This window comes from Chamaea fasciata, unplaced genomic scaffold, assembly GCF_029207755.1.
Source record: "Chamaea fasciata isolate MVZ Bird 193981 ecotype frontalis unplaced genomic scaffold, bChaFas1.0.hap1 SCAF_9, whole genome shotgun sequence".
Classification (NCBI taxonomy): Eukaryota; Metazoa; Chordata; class Aves; order Passeriformes; family Sylviidae; genus Chamaea; species Chamaea fasciata.
In genome coordinates, this window is record NW_027094094.1 from 22,851,024 (window position 1) to 22,871,916 (window position 20,893).

Here is a 20,893-nt window from a genome sequence, read left to right on the forward strand (position 1 = left end):
CCATCCCAGTTTCTGCCATTAGATTACCTGCTCCCTTTTCAGAGAGGCAAATACTGTGTTACTACTTCAGATTGAACCAAACCTTACCAATACAGACATCAGACTTCACAGCAAAAGTGGGACTTTCTGCAGCTTTAGTAGTAAGCTTTGAAGTTGTCTCTGCTGTAGCATTTGAAGCTGAAACAAAGCATTAATTAAAGTAGAGGAGAATGTCCTGTGCCAAAGCAATGCAAATTTAAGGAGCCGTATAAAACTACTGACACCAGGAAGGATATGTTGAGAACATTTCTCAAGAACCCTGTGAATATTCAAGTAAATACCTAAAAACAGATTCAAAAAGAAAAACAAAAACATACAAGAAGGAAAAAGAAAGTAATTTTGATAGACAATACTTTGTGTGAAAATTTTGCTGAAGATCAAACTGGAGATTCTTCTTTTTACCACAAGTTTAGCAGTTTGTTCCACTTACCCCACACCTCAGAACAAATCATTGATAGTAAGAGCTGTACAAAAATTTACACAGGATTTCCTTCAAAAATATTCATTATCACATCAGTGTTTTGATTACAAGCACAATTTTTTCAAATACCCTAAACAGAACTTAGAAAAACAAACAAAACAAAACAAACAAAAAAAAAAACCATAAAACCCCCAATATTATCAACTGCATCATCAGAGCAGGCCTTCACATGGGAACAGCACAAATGCCTTAGGGGAAGCCATCTGTCTCCTGTAGTGAGCTTTATAAACATGCAAAATTGTGTTCATATCTTTTGTTCAATACCTGGCTATTGTCAGTGGCCCACAGGTGGAAGGTAAATTTCCCCTGTACCACACTCTTATCACGAGGATCAACACATCATTACCAGAAGGCACATCTGTATTTACAAAATTTCATTCTAGATTTAGGTAAGAAACAGGTCGCAAAAAATTTCCCTTTTTTATGCTTGACATGCATATACAGGGATAAAGGTTATCAACAGTGATAAAGTCTTACAACAATTTTTCAACAATGGAGACTTGTATAACAGAAGTTTAACTAAACCAGTTTTGCCATCTGAATACCAGCCACGTTCTTGACTTTCTCCAAATAATCACACCATTGAAAACTTGACACATTATTTTAAAATGTGTTTGCTTTTCTTCATTTTAATGACAGAATGCCACGGATACCTTAATTTAGACAAGAAAGGAAGTGGTATGTGAAAAAAATGTTAGCAGAAGATATTTATTCCCACTGTAGGAAAAGCCTCATGCTTTTAAATATTGTTAGAATGGTTTCTGCATGCATGGTCAACTATCTAAAAGTCACAAAGGTCGCTTTAGCACACCCCAGAGTCTGAAGATAACTTTACAGTGGGTAACTTCCATAGCAGTATCTATAACCGGACTGAAAATAACGCAGACCAGGCTACAGTGAGATCTGGCTTACAAAAAGGAGGGCTATAAAAATTAGGAATTTTATATAAGATAAATTACCTTTGTGATGTATACATAAATTTTCTATTTTTCCACCTTCTGAGCTAAGAATTCAAATGCAAGGTTTCAAGTCCAGTTCTGACTATATTTCAAGTCATTTATTTATGAAATGTACTGTTTATTCTTTTCTTGATTTGATTTTACCAGTACATGTACCTTTATGCTAACCTAACCCATTCTTCACGTAGCAGTACTTCAAACTGGTAACACTGAGTAGAAAAAATACTGGTTTTCTGATTAGTCATATAACTCATAAACAACCTCACAGAAAACAAAGTTTAAGATTAGCATATATTAATCACAGAATATGCTGAATTTGAAGGAATGCATCAGGACCATTGTGTCCAACTCCTGGCCCTGCACAGGACACCCCAAGAGTCACCATGCGCCTGAGAGCACTGTCTAAAACATACTAAGAAAAAAAATACTAAAAGCAAGCTGGTGGTGAAAGAATTTAAATCAGCCACCTTTATTCCCATATTACAGTGTCATAGCTGATAAAAAATTGCCTTCTTGGTCCTAGATATCACACTCATATGGAGAAGTCAGCATGCTCTTATTTTTTAGTTTAACCACTACATTATTTCTTTAAGTACAAGATCCACTGAAATTACATCAGTTTCCTAAAAAATACAAAGGACAGTGACAATCAGAAATGCTACATCTACCTGTAGCCCCTACATGCACAACTTAATACTGCTGTTTTAAAGACATATGTGCAATAGAAGAACTTCTTCACAAGACTCTGGGCAGAAGCTCACCCTTTGATCCAGAACAAAAGAAGCCTGCAAAAAAACCCCCTTGCTGCTGTCAATAATAAATAAATATTCAGAAAATGCATAACTGGAACTTAAACTAGCTGCAGTTACCATAGAAACGAACAAGACTTACTCAACACTTCCTACTCTATTCCATTATCATTATCTCATGAACTTACATGGAGAACATTGTTTCTATTCCTATGGAAACCCTGGAAATAGCACACATCATTGTCACAGATTAAGGCAATCTAGAACTCATCTCTTGGATTCATTTATGTGCCACCAAGGCCTATGAAAGACTAAAAATAACTAAACAGACAAAGTTCATTTCTCAACGGAGATGTGAAGGATCAAAATCATTCCCTGTGAACAGTAGGTAAGTAAACATCTAACACTGTCAAGCAGTTTATAATAACCTCTGAACATCTGCAATGTTCAGATCTGTGCAGTTACACTGACACACTGAAGGTACATTCTCAGCAGTTTGGGCACTGTCTTTTTACAAATGCCCTAACTCGGGAAGACTCTGCCCTTTCATCCTTATATTATTTCTCTTACTTGTTGACCACAATGAGGAAAAGGGAACTTTTATACAAAGGTAATGGTATATAATCTAAAATTCATAAGTAATTCTTTCCATCTCCAAGAACTAAAATAACTAACAAACAAACAAACAAAAAAGCAACAAACAAAACAAAAATCAAAACATTAAAAAAGGGGGGGGGGGGGATAAGAGAGGGGTGGGCCACAAACAAACCACACCATACCATTCATGGCATGGAACATCTTGTGCTTCCTGCCTATGGACAGTCACATCTAGAAGCTGAGAAATACTTTCCCTTTCTCCTCTAAGTTCAGAAATTTAGACCACAGCTAAAGAGAACATATGGAACTACTTATTTTTGCCTGACTAGGGGATTCTATAAGTCCCACCAAACTTTGTTAAACTATCTAAAAAAATTGTCACGTCAGAGCCAATAGACTGCAAAACAAATTATTTAATCAAAAAATGCATGCACTTCACTGCTGAAAAACTGTCGTATTTGGACTTGTAAAAGGCTTGGAATACTATGAATATGAAAGACTAAATCACTGGAGCATGCATTCAATTTCTATTCTCTAGCCAATTAATATATTTTATTCTAAATTAAGTCCTATTCAGATTAAATACATCCTAAGAACTACACATGCTTGGGGGGAAAAAAAAGGATGTTCATTTCACAAGAAGATTGGTTACAGGATATTTGCAGGATGAACAGGTCCAAATTGAAAGAAAAAGAAAGAAATTTATGAGAGTTTTGCTTATCCTTGAGAAAACTTATTAAACTTCATATATAAATTCTGAGATGTTGCATACTAATGTTTGCTCAAGGTTTATCTTCCTGCTTTGAAAATCTAGTGAAATAGTTGATACTGTCAAGAACACTGTCAAAAAAAGTCTATGTATACCAACCGCACCTGCTTCTCCAATATCTTATCTGTCAAATATCAAATTATCCTTTGAGCTCCTGTGTTCATTAAAGTAATGAGACAACAGTCACTGTCTTTGGAAACAGCGAGAAACCCCACAATTTCTGTACTGTTAAATTTCACTGTGGCAGCTAGACAATATTACTTTTCAAAAGAGGTTGTAGAGATTTTTCCCCTCAACACTAAAAGAATTTGAGTCCTCTCAGAAAAAAAAATTAAAAGTAAATAAAAAGCAGCAAGAACAAAATCTAGTTGTGAAAAATACTGAAAAAACCCAAAACACACAAGCAAACAAACCCAAATGCATATAAAATACCTACATATATTTCCCAGGAAAGTTTACTATAAATACTTATACAATTAAAGATCCACTGGTTTTCCCCAAACGAGTAGTGAGGCCCTCTACCATTTTTTTAATAGAGCTGTGTCAAATTCAACAACATATGTATGACTTTCTTCTGTATATCAAACACTCCATCTAATTAAAGAAATCTTTTTCTTCTTACTCAAATGATATAATTTCAGGAAGCAAAAATCAGTTCATAAACATGTTTAATTTCCCACATCTTGAGATTAATTATGAATGTGTCATCTTCTTTGAGAAACCCACCTCAGAAATTTGATACTTCCATCATCTACAGCATTTTGCAGCACTTCAAAGTAAATCAGTATTTCTCTGAACAGATTTTAAGGAAACTGTTACCTTTTACTGGTATTTATATTTATACCACTCAACATCAAATGCAGACAGAACTGCATGGATTCAATTAGTGTGTTCTTAAATCATGTGCTTATGCAATTTAACTTGGACACATTTTTCAGTCATAGGTCAAATTCCCATCTACATTGTTTGAGAGCAAAAGTCAGATTTTCAAACGTTGTGGCACTAATAAAATTATGTTCCAGTCATGCTTCTCCAAACTAAAGTATGAGGAGAAAAGGATATTCTGGCCACACAAGTGTAGGCTCCATGCTTAGCCAGCTGCACAACTTCAAAAAACAAAAACAGTTTGTAACTGAAGGACATTCTGCATCTCCTTATACAAATCTCATCCTCCAAAGCCTGCCCTTCAGATGAAACTGGGTAATGTGAATATTTCTTTGTGCCTAAACCACTTATGAAATGTCAGGAGAAAAATTTAGCTGCTAAAGCAGTAAGGATGTCTATTTCTATTTCAGTACTTCATCTTTACTATATTCACATAAACTAGTGAACAATTCAGTATCAGTACAATCCCATGCACATGCTACTTTTACATCACTTACAGACAGGAATTACAGGCTAGAAAAACACTCAGTTGACATAATCACAAGCAAGTGACTGTGAAATGCTTTGAAAATTCAACAGTTTAATTATATAAAATTCCCATTTTTGTTTTTCATGATGCTCCCAACAACAAGGTTTTTATTTCTCCTCTTTGTTAAGTCTATAAATGTAATTTTCCTTCTAATGAATGGAATGGGAGGAGAGATGACAAATATGATTGGGTTTTTTCAACATTCATTTCTGATACAAAACCCTTCCTTCCCTCACAACCACCAATGAATTAAATATTTTCAAGAAAACTAGTGTGGAGGGGAATCATCTCTTTCAAAAACTTCAGTGTTTGTCTCTGAATGGATTAAACAGTTTAATTAATTGTCTCCAATGACCCAGACCATGAATAACAATTAACATCCCTTACTTTACAGCAGATGCACTAAAACACATGATTTTTTAAATTATATAGGAAAAAAGTATCTACTGACTTTAAAGTTTTTAATTAGTTCTGTGGCTGCAACGTTGCCTAAGGCCTTCAAGTCTCCATCTGTTGTATAATAGAAATATTTTATTTCACAAGAGAATTGTAAAAATGGTCCAGTGTCAATGCAAATGTCTAATCTTGTACTGCACTACAAAGTTATAACCTTTAAACATATATGTTGTTTTGTATTTTCCATACTGTTGGCCTTTATCTTCTTCACCACTGGGTAGCCATAAAGTTTAAAAATTAAAGAGATAATTACGGGAGCACCCACTATTTAAATATTTGTTTCAATATGCACAAAGCACCTGGACAAACTAATACAATAAAATAGAAAGCTGTTTTGTAAGGTTACTAGGGAAGAAATAAAAGCTAGATCAGACAGGTCAAAATATGATGACAGAACCCAGAAGAGAGGGCTCCAAAAAGCAGCCCTTTTAGATTCCACAAACAGCACCTGGCATTCCACTAAGATTCATTGTGAAGAAAATGCCTGTCCAGGTAAGAATAATGATGGAAGGTTTTCCCATGAGCAGAAAAACACAAATCAGCTTCTACTTTACACTGATGTGTGTTCCACACCGGGCTAACTTGTCTCCTTCACTTCCCAAATAAACCTAGGCAGCAGTTCCACTGTAGCTTTCAGGTGACCACACTGAACTGAAGTTCAATTGTAACTCTTTTCCCAAATCCATCTCCATTGGACTCTTTTTAAACTTTTTTAATAAACATTGGATGTGTAAAATTAATTTTAATTAAACTCTCACAGGGTAAAAGTGTACTATAATTTTTTTAATGGCAGATATACAATTTTGATTTCAGAGAACTGTGAAATTGCCAATTCTTTCTTCTTCAGGGAAAAAAAAAAATTCTTCAATTCAGAAACATAGTAGCTTGCAGGAACAGGCTGTATTAAACTAGTGGCAATCCATGATTAAGTCCTAGTATTTTCAAACAATACACTTCAACATAAATATTGATTTGATTTTGCTACATCTGATATCTAAAAATAATGTGAATATTACCCTCTATCATGAATTTTCAACGAAACAGTTAACCCTTAGCAAATATTCTCAGAAAGTAAAATTTAAATGAACAGCCAAATGCTCCATTCTGGAAATGATCCTCCATAAATTATATCCTGTCAATTCAAATACTGAATTTGACAAGTGCTATACTAAAATAAATGCACCTTGTTTTCTAAACTGACCAAAATTAACTAAGAGGTTCCATGCATCACTACTTATTTCTCAGATGGTTAGGCACATTGATAAACCCAGATGTGCACAATATGTGCTGTTACACCTTGACATGACTATAAATGCACTCTCAGAAATAACCTAACCCAATGACATTGGCCAGCTGGTCCCTTATGAAATGCAATGGTAAACTCTAAAAAATACCCCAAATAAGTAAATTAAGTCATCAAACAGTGCTGAGTAAGCTCTCCCACTATATTGAAGTAAAATGCATTTTATATTATGCATATTAGGTTTTGATCCCAATAGGTTTCTATCCGTGTTCACATACAGCCCAGTAAAATGAACACAGGGCAATTTCTGACTGCAGAGGTGGGAGCAGAGGACTCTGGGCTTGGGGGATTTCTAGCCTTGATACTTAAACTGGAACTAGAAACTTGACTTGAAGGTTTTTAATTTTTAATGCTGAAGATGTCAGGAAACATGCAAAATGCCATTTCTTAGAAGACAATCACTAAGAGACTGTCAATATGGCAGTTGCACATAGAAGACAGTGCTAAAAGCAGCAAGGGAACACATTTTCCAGCTATTGATAAAAGCCAGCAACTAACATAAAAAAAAAGTGAAGAATAGTATTTTAGGAAAAATAACCAAAATACTCTTCTTCCAGAACCAAACAACACAGTGGCAATTAAGTCACCTCAACTTTTTGCTGCAGAAGACTTGAATATGAAGTGCAATCTCTTTTCTTTTCCTCCATTCCCTCCCCCATCCAAATAATCGCTCTATAGTCCAAAACTGACTCACCCTAAAATTTCTCCTAACCAATGTAAATGACCCTAAACAAAGCATTCTGTTTTCAGTTTAACCCAAACTAATTACAAAGTTTCACTGGGATTCTCTGAAATTTTAAATGGGATTTAAATCACTTTAACTTCTAGTTTATAAGTATGTGCATTCTAAAAAAGTAAACTAATCAGAATTACACAGGAGACACTTTTTACTGCAGTGAGCTCCACAGAAAACCCTTGCATCTGAATATTTGACAATGCTCTAGAGCAATTATGTTTAAATAAAATGAATAACTGAAGTGTTTTTTTTCCTTTAAACCACATATTATCATCACCTGTCACCACCTGATATGTAACTGCTCATAGGTTTGAAGGATTTCTATGCCAGTAAAGAAAAATATGAAGAGAATATAAAATCATTATTAGTCTATTGAATATATCACAAATCTCATTGCACAGCCAATTCAATCTTCTCTTTGCTTTACAGTTCTGACCACTCTCCACATTTGTAACACTGGGCTTATTTTTCAAGTTTGCCTCTGATCTTCTAAGCTCAGTTTTACTTTCAGGTAAAACAGGTCTATAGTTTTAACAACTAATATGAAATTTATAAATTCGCCGTTTATAGCTCAAAATCATGGGGCCAGAGTGGTGAAATAGGCTTGGGAGTGGACTGGCAGTCAGTTTTTCTTACTTGCTGTCTCTGCCTCTCTCTTGCAGTGGGAATTAGTCTGCTATTTTACAGAGAAAATTTGGATTGACTCAGTGCTGATGCAACAAAGCAATCAAAACCCCTCCGCTAATGCTGGGACACAGTGCTTCTTAAAAAACATTCTTTAAAATAAAAACATAGAGGACTTACAAGTACTCTGCCAGTTAATGTCTGGGCAGATATCATGACTCCTGCCCAATCCTTCACGGACGTCATCCATCCCACTTCTGCTGCCACATTCTCCTCTTTTTCATCTGTTGGTTTGCAGGCTCCATCTGCCTGTGTATCTCCACCACCATTGATCTTCTGGGCCTCCTGCAAAGTAAGTATTTGGGTTAGTTAACGTTTAGCAATTTGGCTGTGAAAGCCAGTATATAGGAAGGGCCAAGAACTGCTATAAAAAACAGAAAATCTGTCTTCCTGGATCCCTGCTGGGTGAAATTAGGAAGCTACTTGGCTACATCTCTTTAGAAATAAGAGAAATAGAAATGTTCTGTAAGGTACCAGACTAACTAGATAATAATACTCTTCTTGACATTACATCTTCAAAACATATACTTAACACCAAATATCCTATACGTTCCTTCGTTAGAAGAAACATAATTGGCAACAGCTCTGTATGCAAATATTCATATAAATGAATTTGTCAGACATACACTGAAAGACCTTTTGATGTATCAGTTCAAAACAATGCATACTAGGTGTGAACATAATTTATGTGTAATTTTAATTTCCTATCCCTAGAATTAATTATCTGAGTAAACCTTCACTGAGAAGCATGATGTAACAAGACAGCGATTATCAAGTGTGAGAGGAACAAAATCCATCATAAAGAATCTGCAGGGAGCTGCCACGCTATCAGTGAACCTGTGTTTCAATGAAAGTGTTTAATATATCACAGGAATTATTCTGTCAGTAAGTGGCTCTCACAGAATGAAGAGCTAGAAATTAGAGGAGTCTCAGCTGCATCAAGCTCACTGATGAGTCACAGGCACTGGAATTCACATCAGTCTCTCATGGATGCTGCAGCAAGGATGTCCTGCTCTGTAAGTGCCTGCGATGTGCTACAGTCATGGGTGCTGCACAAACATCAAGGGAAACAACAGGAAAAGCCACCGTGGATTGTACACTGTTTAAATCACACCACATGCAAAGTATCAGACTGTGCCATGAGCATGCCTTTGGTGACAGCACAATACTAATGACTTCCTGAATACTTGACAAGTTATGCTAAACAAAAAATAGGAGAGGCAGCAAAATTCAGTGCTGAAGCAAGTCCTGAGCACTTCATCTGCATTACTGTTCCAAGCACTCTGCACAGACCAACAGCTTGAAAGATCTTGTTTATAGATCAGTTGTCTGTAGGCCACTAAGCAGGAAATCAATTGCCATTAATCCCCTTTGAGATATCTTTTACACAAGCAAATGCTTGATGCTGGTTATGTGATTATTACTGCAGTAGAAATACAATCCTGTGATGGTCAAAACCCATAGCTGTGAGATGGCCTTGAGGACACAGCTGGACATAAGTGTACAGGCACTTCCTGAGAGTAGCACTGAACTAATAAAGAAATTTCATTGCTTCTGTCTGCAAAGAACAGCAGAACAATGCTAAAAATGTAATATGGAGACCAACAGTTGTTTTTAGAGAAGCTCAAAATTGCAACCTAATTGACTGATCAGATTCTTTTTTCTCTGTTAGTCTCCCTCCCAGAAAGCAGGCTCCATGTTCTTACTAGCGATCACGGCATAGTCTGATGTTACTATATTGACGATAACAAATTATTCAGAGTTACAACAGTAATTCAGTACACTTCCCATGCAAATAACGCAACAGAAGTTTAAAATTACTTTGTATTTGCATAACTGGACCTCATTCACTGACAAATTTGGACAGAGTGAATCAGATGTTTTGCACTCGGCATTGAAAGACATATCCTGCGCTGCACAACCTACAGAAATGAGCTCACTGCAGAGGACAGTGATGTACGACACGAACGAGGCGTTTCCAGCAGAGCAACGCTTGTATGGAGCAACTGGTGACCCAAAGCATCACAAAGCCATAGAATCAGTTCCGAAGAAATACTTTCACCACGATGATTATAAACCAGGAAAGAGAAAACTATGCTCTATACTACAAACAACACTGGAGCTTAGGCAATCCAGACACATCTCCAAGGACTTACTGGTCCTAGCCACTGTCCCCAGGGTCTCCCCTGACTCTGACAGCCAGGACACTATTTCAGCCCTTTCCAGGGCTCCCACAGCCCTGTCCTTCCCAGCCTTGGTTGGCTCACAGCCAGGTCCCCTTGCCTGAGCCCCAGGCTGCTGTACCAGGCTGACACCAAGAAGGCTCCAGACCAGACCTTGTCCTGCCAACCCTGGCCAGGGCACTGGGCAGGCCCTGGGTCCACGGGAGCCCCACAGCCCAGACAGCTACAGACTGTTTAAAACAACACACATGCTACTCCTTCCCTCTTCCCACTAGCTTCTCTGCCTTTTGTAACTGCTAGAGCTTGTCTTTCAGACCTGTAAGCTTCACACACCAGACTTTGCTCCAAGGTCCTCCTCTACATTGCACAGTGAGCTTTCATACTCTGGACAAGTTCATACTGAATGAATTTATGTGGTTTTCATAGTAAAGGAGGTATAATTCTCCCTTCTTCTCAGATAAGAAACTGAGGTGGTGAGTAGGTGCCTAACTCAGCCACTAGACTCCTGGCAGGGTCGGGATGAAACAAGTCTTTTTTGATCTTTTCACCCAGCAACCCTTGTTTAAAAGGCTTGTGCATGAATGGTGTGTTTAAAAGGTGTGCTTGAATGCACACCTTGGTAAACACATCCACAACCACAGACCTTGCTATAGAAAGTCACAGAACTACAGATCACTAAACAAAAAGCTGAATGAAAAAGTCAATTTTATGTTAGTGAACTTGTAAGTATTAAGGTTAGAAAATTCTTTTATTGTGTACATGTTCTTTATCCCCAATCTTCTTGTCAATAGATGTGATTGCTCGCAAGATATAAAAATAATTTTAAATTTCCTTGCACTCAATGAAATAGTAGGCAATTTACTTAATTGAAGGAGAAAGGTACCTTTTATATTTTGAAAAGGTTTTCATAACCTAGAGTTCTTTTGCTGTATTGACTTTTGGTTGCCAATAGAATAGAGCAGTAAACATGACAAACCTATTCAGTACTTGATTCTCTAAAGGCATAAAAGTCTGTAACATATTTGAATGGCTATATTTCTGTATTTATACTACTTATTTCACCTCTAATAAAATCTCCCACCCATATTATTTCTTAATTAAAAATTAAGTAAAACAGTCATCTCCTGCCAAGTATGATTTGGAACAGAATCTCATGATTAGCCTAGCTCTTGCCATTATTGCAGCTATAATTAATATGCAGATTAGCTGCTGTTATGTAATATTTGTATTCAGTAGGGATATTTTATATTTTTTTCATCTGCATGGCTAGCTTTTTATCTTACTTAATTGGCAGTATTAGGAAAAGTTTATCCCCAAGTCATTATTCAATTGTGCAGAGATCACTAAAGGAGGTTTAAAGGCTGCTGTTTTTATGTACTGAACACAAAATTCAGTCCTGTTATTAAGTGTATAGCCTTGTTTCATTGCTATTTCCTCTTCTCAGAGCACTGAGTAACCAATACCAACACCTACAAAAGGTGTTTTAAATAATAACGTGACAGTGACGATAGTTGCTTCATTATTTACAAGTTCACTTTTACAAGTAACGGATCTTTAGCCACTGTGCTAACCAGTTTTCATTGTTTTAATTACTTGATGACAGTAACATGCAGGTATATTAAGTGAGAAGCAGTATATTGTGAAATACATATTTTCTGAACTTAATGACTAAATTGAAAAGAGCATGATAAGACAGTATGTACAGGAATCAGTATTCAGTGTTCTACCAAAGGCTTGACACAGACCTGGACCAGAAACTTCAATGGTTTGTATTCTATTTTCAGCAATAAATATTGACTTAGATTACATAAGTTCCGGGACTCTTGAACACAGTCACCTTAAGAAAGAAGAACTCAAAAGGCAAAATTCACTCAAAAACTATTAACAGCTTTCAAAATGTCGTCCTGCCTGTTCCATTTCACCTCTAAAATACCTATACAAACATAGAACCACTACACAGACATGTCATCCCGCAACTCAGGACAACACAAAATAAAATCATACAATTATCACAAAAACTTAAAACATAATGCAAGAACAATCTGTCTTTTTTGAAGCCCTAAAAGAAGACAACCTGGAAAGTACTCTCTGATGTACGGTACTGAAAAAACTTAGTATCTTGTTAAAACATGTTAAAAAACATATGAAACAGGCAGTCAATGTGAGGGCAAAGAGCTAGGTGAAGTGTGGTGAAACAAAGAAAATTATTTGATGACCCCATTTATCTAACATGTAACTAGCTGAATATCACAGAAAAATCATTCAGTATCACCTGTAATGAAATACAGAGCATTGAGTCATGCCCACATCACTCAAAGGAGTTTGCTCAATTTAAGCAGTTGTTTAAAAACAGTAACACCAAACACAGTATTGGCCTTTGAACTCTACCCTAGATAATATGAGATGAGAAAGGGCCTGTCAGAATGGCAACTGCTCCGAGTTTAAAGCATGCAGTAGTAATACAATAAGAAAATATAGTTTGAAGGTGTTAGGAAAGTGCTGCTCTAGATAATGATGTCAGTAAGTAACAATTTTATCTTTGTTAACTGCCCTGAAATTAACAGCATTGCATTCCTAGAGTCTGGCATTCCATGAAATGTTTTATATCAGATCAACATCACTATGATAATGGCCATTCTTACAAATTAGGAATCTATATTCATGTTCCTTTCCTTTTCATTCACCTGTTTCCCCAAAGCCACCAAGAGGTGCTATGTGAAGAGGAAAAATTTTGCATATGAGACTATTTCTCCTTTCTCTTGGGCAAATGTCTAAAACACTGTGTATTAAATTATTGGACTTCTATCTATTAATAATTTAATACACTTACTTTAATTTCTCCAAATAGGGGTCTTAAACTTATATAAAACCATAATATTATGCTGCATTCTCTGAAGCTGGGCAACGTACAGTGAATGTCGTGACTTCAGGTACCAACTGAATATATTACCATGGCAGAAGCCTTCTGTCAGATATAGTTACCATCCATAGTCTCCATCTTAATAGTTACTAAGTACCAGTTCATCCAGTGCTAAAAAACAAGCAAAACAAAAACAAAAACACACACCCAAAAAAAAAAAAAAAAAAAAAAAAAAAAAACACCAAAAAAACCCAGCAGCTGTTCACCTGTTCTAGTGCAGCTTAGGAAACACAAGTTTTCACTAGAATATTAGTAAACAAAACAAATGGCAATGTGAGAAATGAACAGCTTTATGGAGACTTAAATATCTTACAAGAGTCAGACTTGCAGGAAAGAGAAAACAAAGGCTAAACTAATGTGAGGTAGGAGGTACTTCTAAACTGGCCTATCCACAGCATTTCTTTGCATATTAGGTTACACTGACATCAATTGTCATACACTGTGGCTATGGTTTGACTTGCTTCAAAGGATTAATTATTGATACCTAGACAGAAATCATTCCTTTCATTGGATAGAAGAATCAGAATGATCTGTGGAAAACATGACTGATGAGATAACCCAGCATTTTGCTCTCATAAAATATTCACAAGCCATATAAATCTTGTGTTTGCAAATTTGGAAGATTAAGAAAAGTAAGTCAAAATAGAACACAAAGGTTTCTTATTAGTTTAAGACTGAGATGTTATACTCTGTTTTCTGCATTCCCAAGGGATTTCTGAGAAGCATCTTGCCTGTCCATCCTTACAACCAGAGCCTTACTTTCTGTGCAGACCACAAGAAAACTTCTTTTTTCTCTTTCTGCAGTGACTAGCTTCTCTGTTGCATTTGCGCACACCTTCAGTAATCCTCACTGATTTCATATTCTGTGCCCTTCATATTTCTGGTATGGGTGAAAAATTCCTTTTTCACATCATCGCTTTGATTGAACAAATTGCTGCAGTAGAGGAATTAATTCTAAAACCTTGACCTGAGAGACAAGAGAAACTATACTAGCAAAAGAGCGTTCCACCCATGATTCCACAAATAGTACAACAGTCTGTCAAATGAAGGGTTCCTGGGTATGGCTCTCACTTAAGAATATGAAACAGCAGACACCTACGTTATCTGAAATCTGAAGAAAGTACAAAAAGATTCATTTCAAAGATTCAAAATTTCTACACATTAATGGAAGTGTTATAACATAACACTTTCATTGATGTGAAACAGTATTTCCAAATAACTGAAAAACTGGCAGATTTCCATACCAGCCTAAGAACTGAGAGGCATGCTGGACGTCCCTGTTCTGTCACCAAATTTTGAAAGTCCTAAGCCACATTGTCTAATCTCTTCATGTCTTCACCCTGCAGCTATAAAACAAGACCAACAACAGTTTCTCCTGCATAGGGATCTTATAAAGATAAATATATGTAGGATTTTAAGTGCCTTGGTATTACACAAAGACAGACAAAGCAGGCATAATCTAAGTGAAATCACAAAGTAAGACACACTAAAAACCTACTGGTAAAGACTGTTAGATTACTTATATAAGACAATTAAACATATTAAGACAGATGTGTAAAAGAGAAGCAATGAAGAACTCCAGACAACAGAGGGAAATGAAAAAGGACAAAGTCATTGCAAACTTACATACGTTCAAATAGACAAAACATACTTTTCAAAAACATGGTTGGTTCAATTTAGTAGGAGTTTATATCAATAGTTATTAAGCTTTCGCTGTAAGTTAAGAAGTTTGGGTGAATGATTTCGCGTGAATTTATTGATAAAAATAAGACTAAGTTTTCTTTTGTAGCTTCTGATTGTGCATCAGACCACACTGTTAGAAATAAATAACCTCTGAACTTGATGTGAGACTATGTAGCAAGTGAACTTACTGTCTACGATATATAAGTAAACAAAAAAATAGGACATCAGTGATGTACAGGTTAAAACTATTCACTGAAAAGATTTCAAAAAATGTCCAATACCTAACCTGTAAATTTATTTTTCTTTTTTTTTAGTTAACACTAAATTTCTTATTAATTTCCTCTACAAAGACCAAATTATTATCACATTAAAATAGTCTCTGAAGGCCCTTTCAATTATAAAGTAGCAGACAAGAGGGCAAACAAGCATTTCACTTTATTAATGGGGGCACTAAATTTAAATTAAATGACACATTTCATTATTCTTTGGTCCCTACACACCACAGAAGCATGTACATTAAGGAAACCAGACAATTACTATCTAAGGCATTAGTCTTGAACTGTATTTTCTGTGGTTCAAGCCTTATATTGAGAGCATTCTTTCAAAATGCATTTTTAAAAGTCCTTTAAGTAGATTATTCTTAAAAATGATAGAAAATAAACTTGCAAAAATCTATGATGCAATTTTAGATGGGACAGAGTTCTTGAAAATAAAGGAAAGGGCTCCTTAATAGAAAAGCATGGAGAAGGACAGAAAGGTGCATACATTTTCTTGTTCTCCTCCTGTTTTGTTTCCTCCCACCTAACAGAAGGCAAATCAAAGCAAGCATACAATTGAAAATAAAACTGATACAGACGTTTACATGAAATGAAAACTGCCAAATTACCTATATCCTATCAAGTGAGAAATATCTGTCACAGCTGACAAAACACTTTCAATATTTATCCAAAAGTCTCACAGTGTTTCACAAATGGGAGAAAACAGTCTCAAAAATAAGAAAAAGGTAAGAAACAGTGGGGAAATTACCTAACTTGTTTATCTTGATTACAGGAAGTACTCTAGTTGATTGCTTGTAATTTTGTTGTTGTTGTTATAACTTTAAGTAATACACAGTTCCAAGATTTTCAGTCATTACCTCTTGGCGCTTTTTTTTTCCTACCATGAAAGGATGAAAGATAGAAAAATAACATATTTAATTTCTTCTAATTTTAAGAGAAGTATTACTAGTAAATCTTTTCTGATCTATAGGATCTAGATTACAAGAGTAGTTTTTACAAAATAATTATGTGATAGATCCAGCGGTAAGAAAATTAATGAAATAACTATTCATTGCCAGGAATAGTAAAATAAATTATTAAAATGTTCCAAAAGTAGAAAGTTTATTTCACTAAAAGATATACTCAAGCACCATTTACAAAGTAAGTATCAAACTGCTTTGTCGGTGCAGTCAAACTTCACAGTTGTGTTTTTCTCCTCCTTAGTCACAGAAGGGAGGTTTGTACCTAGGGGCAAACAGGCTGTTTTCATTCACTGCATTAACTTCATAATCCTCTCTCGAATGTGCTATCAGAGGTATCCAAGAAAAGGAGCTCTAGACTGAACTGCAGAAGCAAATTTTTTCCCTGGTCTGTGAAATATAGAATAGCAAGGCAGCTAGCACCTGTAACTAAAACTCATGCTCAAAACCACATTTCTATCACCCAAAAAGCACAAAGAATTCATGGATTAGGAAAGGCAGTGCCCAGCTTAAAGGACAAAGCACAAGGTACTATAGCCACTCCAAAACAGGAATTTTGGTCCTTACATAAAAAGGAATTAACCACTCATTTCCTTAGCTGAAAGAACAGGTTTTCACCTCAAAAACTTGCTGACAGAAATTTGAGAACTTCATTTGACTCAAATCAAGCATTTTCACAGGAACAGGATGGACTTAAACACTTGCATTTTCTTTATATGTAAAATAGCAAGTTATCAATATTTTATGGGAATATTGGCAATTTTCAATGCTGAGCCTCAAATAGAATTTATTTGCATATACATTTTTATAAATAGATTTATGATTTTTCAGAAGGTTTTAAAGATTACATCGTAAAAGGTGAAGGAGAAAGGTAGTGGGGAAAAAATAACTGAGAGACTCACAAATACAACAGGTTGGTAATATCATAAAAGACACATATAAAAATAATTTGAAGAATGCCAGAGAAGCATTCTATCATCTGCCAAATTCGATAAAAGAGTAATCTCTAAGGCGTTTTTGATTCAAGGGTAGCATACAACATTTATTTTCATTGTATTAAAATCATAAAGGAAAGCACAATGAAAAGGCAGCTCTCTGCAGGATATAAAGCCAGATCTAAGCCTACCCTGATGCAGGAAAATAAGTTCCAGTATGCAGCACATAAATATTTGAAGAGCAATAGGTCAGCCAATAAGCAATTAAAACTATTTACTAGCACACAACACTTCTCACTCAGCAATTACAGAGTGCCATGCAGCATTCAGACTGCAAGAACTTGGTGCAGGGGGAAGTCAGAGAGCACACAAATGTGCAAGAACCTGGAGCAAAGATATACAGCTCTACTTCTCAAAATATTGAAAACGCAGATCTACCTGCCAACTGTTTTAATGATTACTTTGAAATAATTGCGTTAGACTCAGCATTTCTCTCTAAAAGACCAGTTACATCACATTGCAAGAAATGTGTAAGTGCTATTATTTAGCCAAGTAGATTATTTATTACCGACTGCAATGGAAACAATTTTGTGTAATGTGAATCTCATGGCTGCCTTGCATAAATGGCCAACAAAAGTTTTTAATCTACAAGCAATTTTTCTTCTTCCAGCTTAAATTTCTTTTAGGTAGCTTAAATTACTTTGGTTCAATTCCTAGCCATTAACTATCAGCATCCAAATTATCCAATATCAACACTTGTAGACTACAAATACAGCACCTGATATATTTACAGTACAAGGAAACACAGAGTGTGTTTTACAGACACTGACTGAAATCTACAGGAGAGAGGACTGATAGATTTCTGTCTAACTTGCATATTACATCTCCATTAATTGTTACTTATGCCATATAGAATGAAAACAAGCCCTGTGAATTCTCTTGGACTTTCTTAACTTCATCACCTTAAATAACAGGAATAACTCCAAGCAGCACAGAGATCATCCCCTGTTCTTGTGCGCAGCGATGCACTGCTAGGAACTGAAGCATGACTCTTACATTGAACATTGCCTTTTCAAGCAATCAGAAGTTGGACTAGTGGAAAATAAAGATACCTGGTGTCCATTCTTGGCCCTCGTAATGCATCCTGCTCAAGGCAGTATTGAATCTGCCTGTACCAAAACTTGTAGGTGAAGCTTCTACTCTGATAGGTCATTTTCTAAATGAAAATAGCAACACTTTGAAGCTCCTCAGAGGCCTGAGTGCTCAGAAGCAGCCCTGGCAGAGTTGCATTAGTAGCAGAGGGCCAGTGAGGTGTTTAAAGGCAGTCATTGTTCTGTCTCATGAGTCAGCAGCTTCTGATTTCAGAATTTATCAAACCAGCAGATACAGCATATGTTACAAAAATATGTTACCTCTGAACACTCACTCTGCCTGTAAATTATGCATGACACAGCAGGCAGTTACTGTCACCTGGGCAGAAAAGGTAATGAACAGAGATAAGAGGATAGGTCAATTTAAATTTCCAGCTCTTTTTGTGAGATTAAATAGGAACAAGTAGAAATTAAAGTATAACTATTGTTGTATCATCAATGAGTTTTAATTTGCTCAACTTTTGTTAGAGCAGAAGTTGACAATGACAGACAAAACATTTAAGGCAACTATGGAAATTGCAGTCTTGAATGCCATTTGTTTATATCTCGCAAATTCCATGGTAATGTGATCATGTCATTACACGGCCTAGAACTCCAATTTTTTTCTTTTAAATTTTATATTAATTATTTTGATAAAGAGCTTGCAGCAGCATAAAGACTGAACAGTTCACCAAAGCAGGCTGTCACACTTTACACTATTCACAAGATGCGTTTTACTGAACCTACTCATCAGCTTGCAACTTAAAGAGACTTTCCCCATTTACCGTGCTGCATAATTACTTCACACAGCTATTCAAGAAGCAGGTGCCCCCTCCCATAATTTATCTGTGAATGAGACTCATTGACAATCCTATGCAAGTATCACATGACATTAAAAATTTTACCTTAACTACTTCTTAAAAGAAGAAAAGGCTTAATTAAGCCTTAGTTTAAAAAAAAAAAAAAAAGTAATGATTCATACATCAGTAATTCACATATTCCAAATATCTGATTCTAGCTTATTCAGCAACAAGACATTGATGTAATACATGTAAGGAGGGGATGCATTTGAGAAATAAATAATATCTCTGCATTTCAGATTCAGCTGAAGGAAATTGGGTGGGGAGGGGTGAAGGCATGAACTGTAAGATCAGCTCTTTTTTTGAGTTTAAAAGTATGGCTTTTATCGTCACAAAGTAGTTTCACAAGGAAAATGGGATCTGCAGGTTACAAAAGCGGAAGTCTAGTGTATCATGAATCCCATTTTGTCTGCAGATCTACAACTCTAAGAAAAGGATTCAAGGATGTTTTTCTTCCTGATCACTTTTTAAGTCCTCACTGGGCTCATGGGATGCAGCATGCATAATTCAAATGCTTCAATTTATTAACATCTGTAAAGTACCCAAAACCTAAAAATGATGTGTAGTGAAGCCCACACTGGAAACCACCATTGCCTAGAAACATCTAGTGGACCTCATCCCAGGTTGCAAAAGCTTTCTGCAGAATAAAATGAACTTCCTGTGAAGGAAGTTTCTTACTTAGGACTAAGTCATGTATCACATTTTTGTAGTGTGGTGTTTAAAGAAAACTTGACTTCAAATATATTTTAAAGGGCTCTCCATGGAAATAAAGTCTCCTTGTTATTGATTGGGACAACAGAAAGAGCTGTGAAAATTCAAATGGAAAATTGTTACCTTCATTCACTTTTCACTTTTTATGGGATTTAAAAATTATGAAACAATTCTATTTCCTCTAAAAACCCACCACTATCACCTATAAAATTAAGATGGAATCCCTTAGATCCACAGAAATCTTTTCCTACACTGATTTCTTGTCATGCAGATAACCACAGGAGTAACAGAAAACTATAAGCAAACTCCAATTCTACTAATATTTTATAAAGTAAAGTAAAGCATGTTTTACACAAAGTTCTAAGCAATTACACACAACAAAGGCTAATGGGGGGAAAAGACCCACACACAGTAAAATAGCTCTTTTCTATCAGCATTTTTCCCCACAGCTATTTCCTTCATCCATCACACACACCAACAAATGTACACAACTCTACTGCTTCTACAGGTCACAAAGTGATCTTTGTGAACCACTGTTTAAGTACACACCACCTCATCAATTCTCCTGCTCTATGATCTCTAGCAACATCATATGGTGGTAAATGTAGTTTCCTTATCTCTCAACCAATTGATGAAAACAGAGACAACTGAAACAAAGAGAGAGAGAAAAACACCGGGCCCTCATACTCTACTCTCACCAGAAAGGTCCTGTGTATGTCTCCCATTAGAATCAGCCACAGCAGCCATTAGCATATGAAAGCAAACCCTGTGAAAGTCTCTAATGTATTTTTTTAAGCATGGTACCAGTCCAAAAAAAGGAAAAAAAGGAGCCTGGATTTTTCAACAAGGGCTGTCAGGCACTGGCACAGGTGGCCCAGAGACATTCTGGTTGTCCCATCTCTGGAAGTGTTCAAGACCAGGTTGGATGGAGCTTTGAACAATCTGGTCTATTGAAAAGTGTCCCGGTTCACTGCAGGGAGATTGGAACGAGACAATCTTTAAGGCCCCTTCCAACCCAAACCATCCTCTGATATGATTCTATAATTT

At 36.0% G+C, this 20,893-nt stretch overlaps 1 protein-coding gene across 14 annotated transcripts in view; it reads right to left on the reverse strand.

Moving 5' to 3' along the window:
* The window catches only part of KCNMA1 (potassium calcium-activated channel subfamily M alpha 1), a 427,658-nt gene that overhangs the window by 299,225 nt on the left and 107,540 nt on the right, over positions 1-20,893 (reverse strand). For all 14 annotated transcript variants that reach the window (XM_066191493.1, XM_066191492.1, XM_066191496.1 and 11 more), the window contains one exon: positions 8,308-8,472. In XM_066191493.1, the coding sequence (XP_066047590.1) occupies positions 8,308-8,472 (165 nt within the window). The remainder of the gene's footprint in view (positions 1-8,307; positions 8,473-20,893) is intronic.